This window comes from Austrofundulus limnaeus, unplaced genomic scaffold (genome assembly GCF_001266775.1).
Source record: "Austrofundulus limnaeus strain Quisiro unplaced genomic scaffold, Austrofundulus_limnaeus-1.0 Scaffold0, whole genome shotgun sequence".
Taxonomy (NCBI): Eukaryota; Metazoa; Chordata; class Actinopteri; order Cyprinodontiformes; family Rivulidae; genus Austrofundulus; species Austrofundulus limnaeus.
The window spans coordinates 9,344,415-9,347,660 of record NW_013952402.1 but is presented as its reverse complement, the minus strand read 5'-3'; the positions used below and the strand labels follow the sequence as shown (position 1 = coordinate 9,347,660).

The following is a 3,246-nucleotide window of genomic DNA, read 5'->3' as shown; positions in this document are numbered from 1 at the left end:
GAATTATTTTGTGCATTAAATTAAATGAACATGGTCTGGACAGCCCACAGACATACCATAAACATTTCTAGGACCCATAATTGGTCTCCTTTAAACCCAAACGTCTTTGCCGTAACGTGTTTTGCAGGGAGTCACGATCCCGAGCCAGCGCCGATACGTCCATTACTACAACTACCTACTGAAGAAAGGGTTGGACTACAAGCCGGTGGCGCTGCTATTCCACAAAATGGTGTTTGAAACGCTCCCCATGTTCAGCGGAGGCACCTGCAGTGAGTAGCATCTTTGTTCAAATTCAGCTCCGACACCAGGCTCGTGCGCTGCTGTCGGACCTGTGGCTCTCTCTGTGGCTGCAGCTCAGCGGGTCATCAGTGGAACAGTGCATCGGTGCCGTAAAACTCAAATCAACTGCAGCTGAATTATTATTTGATTGACAAGTTTCCTTAGCTGCTCACCTGAATGTTGGCACATACACCAAAAAACATGATGAAAAAAAAATTAAACGTAGCATCAAATATTGGAATTTTTTGATTAAAGAGTAATTTGCACAAAGTTTCGTCACACTTAATGATAGAGGAAGGTTCACATTAGGAAGCGTTGCACGCACACTTAACCAGGAAGTCACCAGAAGTCAAAAGAGGAATTAAAAATCTTGGTCAGTGATTTTGTTTTGCATACAATCGCACCACGGTCAGGATTTAATGACTTTTTGTCCTGTTCCGAGTGATTTGTGCTGCGAAATGTCTTTTGACATTTACAGTAGCGATTCGAAGTGAATTAAACACRATAAAGAATACAATTTTTAAGGTCTTCCAGTAGTAATGTTTCATAGCTTCTGTTTGAACATCTTTGTGGTTTGATACAACTTTATGGATTCAATGGGGTGGGGGGACATTTAGACATATCTGCCTAAATGTGAGTCACAAGGTTGCTTGACTCTTCCTGTATCTATATTTGTCAGTTTTCAAGCTGTCGGTCACGAAAAGAACCTCTTCCTTCTCCATGTCTGTAACTTTTCTCACCCTAACACTAGAATGTGCTCAGCGGCCCTGACTTTATTGATCCTTCTCTTTTCTACTAAAACATTTAAAAAAATGAAGGCCCTATTCTGAGTGACATCTTTTTCACATGTGCGCAGGTTTATTTATTTATTTTCTCCTCCCCGGCTTTAGATTTTTAGCTCGAGTAAAAAGTCCAGTTTGATGCTCCTGCTACAAATAACATCAGAGACAAATTCAAAGGCATTAGGATGTTTTGTTGTCTTTTGATTTTTTTTTTTTCAGCTTTCTCGAGTTCACTGTTTTGTTCCTTTCCCACTGCCTGATGGACTGTCAGAAAGGCACACACCTGAAAAGCTGCGCACTCCGTGTTGATTAAAAGAGACTATGCAGATGCAAAAACCTGTTTAATATTTGTGTGGAGCTCTTGTGTTCATGCCTGCTGTGCCGTCAAGCCCCTGACAGGCCAGCCCAGGCCTCCTTGTGACAATTTCCTTCTTTCTCTCTAAGGGGACAGTACCGTTAAAAACAGGAGTGAGCCGACCCCTCAGGGCTTCAAGAAAGGGAATTGGCATTGGGGTAAATGAGCCTTTCATCCATTTATTTTTTTTATATATTTTTTATTTTTATTATTTTGCTTTTATACGGCCACTGGAGATCCACCGGGCAGGAGCGGATTCTAAGGTAGACACGTCGCCTGGCAGGATAGGTAGAGCTTAAGAGGCAGATGAAGTCATCTCCAGCACCACCCCCCACGCTGACAGGAAATACGAGAGTGTTAAAATTGTCCCAGAGGCAACAAGTTGCGCTGGTCTGAGGCCGAGCACATCGGTCTATCAGAATAGGGTCATGTTTCTCTGGCTTTTGGTCTGTTTGGGTGTAACAGTTTGTGGTCTGTTACTTAACCTGCCGCCTCTATAATTGATCTAAAAGTTGTCACTTTCTGTTGGACTTCACCAAGTGGGGGGAGGTGGTGGTGTGCTTTACTGTGTCTTCGTCCAGCTCTCGTATTAAACAACTTTTTTCTTTTTTTTTTTTATCCTGTCTTGATTCTCTCCCTGCTCCCCACGTCCCTCACTTTTCGTTTTGTTCCTCCTTTTTTCACTTCCTCCCCAACCTCCCACCCCAAAACGAATCTTACAATCTGGCCCCTCATGTCTGCGCTGTGTCGACACGTGTTTTTTTTTTTTCATTGTTCTTTGCAGATCCGCAGTTTGTGGTCTACCAACTCAAAGTGAAGATTCACACCTCAAACCCAGCTCATACGCGACGCGAGGACAAGCACATGATTTTTGAGTTCCCTCAGCCGCTGCCGGTGTGCGGAGACATCAAAGTGGAGTTCTTCCATAAACAGAATAAGATGCTGAAGAAGGTTAGTTTGCAGCCTTCATTGTGGTTTTTTATAGTTCTGTGTGCTAAATCAAAACAAAGACATTTGATAAAGGATTTTCTCATTTACGTGTTATGTAAATATATACTTTTTTTTACCCGTTTTTACAAACATAATTGGTAAGGTCACAAACGTCTCTTTTGGTCATGAGTGAATGGTACAATGCACTATTCAATTTTCATGTTTTTGTTAAATTACAAAGGCTTCATGTTTACTTCGCTTTAAAATATATATTTTTATATATTAGAAGCTTCCTGAGCCTTTAAGTAGACCTTAGTTTTAAATCGTTCTTTTTCACATTTAACTCATTCAATTTGAGTCTTTATAAAGTGGAACTGCAATGCATTAGTCTGATTTCCYCTTTATTGTAACTCCACAAGCCCCACTTTCACCCCTTTTTATAAGGTTCAGGTTCAGATTTATTCGGGTCCCAAAAGTGGCAATTAATGTAAGGTGTGCCTCAAACCTGTTTGTTTTGAGGTTTTCTTTGAATACAAAAGTGGTTCCTTACAGTTTGATAAAGCAGTTTACAGTGGGGAGAACAAGTACATTTGATACACTGTTGATTTTTCAGGTTTTCCCACTTGCAAAGCTTGTAGATGACTGTAGTTTTTATCATAGGTACTCTTCAACTGTGAGTGATGGAATCTAAAACAAAAATCCAGAAAAATACAATGTGTGATTTTTAAACAATTTATTTCCATTTTATTGTGTGAAATAAGTATTTGATACACCAGAAAAATGAAACTTAATATTTGGTACAGAAACCTTTGTTTGCAATTACAGAGATCAGAGGTTTCCTGTAGTTCTTGACCAGGTTTGCACACACTGCAGCAGGGATTTTGGCCCACTCCTCCATAC

At 40.6% G+C, this 3,246-nt stretch overlaps 1 protein-coding gene across 2 annotated transcripts in view; it reads left to right on the top strand.

The window, feature by feature from the left end:
* Positions 1–3,246, top strand: part of ptena (phosphatase and tensin homolog A) — a 14,288-nt gene that overhangs the window by 7,782 nt on the left and 3,260 nt on the right. Inside the window, exons 6-8 of one of the 2 annotated variants that reach the window (XM_014002308.1) lie at positions 128–269; positions 1,506–1,574; positions 2,201–2,367. In XM_014002308.1, the coding sequence (XP_013857762.1) occupies positions 128–269; positions 1,506–1,574; positions 2,201–2,367 (378 nt within the window). The remainder of the gene's footprint in view (positions 1–127; positions 270–1,505; positions 1,575–2,200; positions 2,368–3,246) is intronic. The other variant, XM_014002317.1, reaches the window with a different exon arrangement.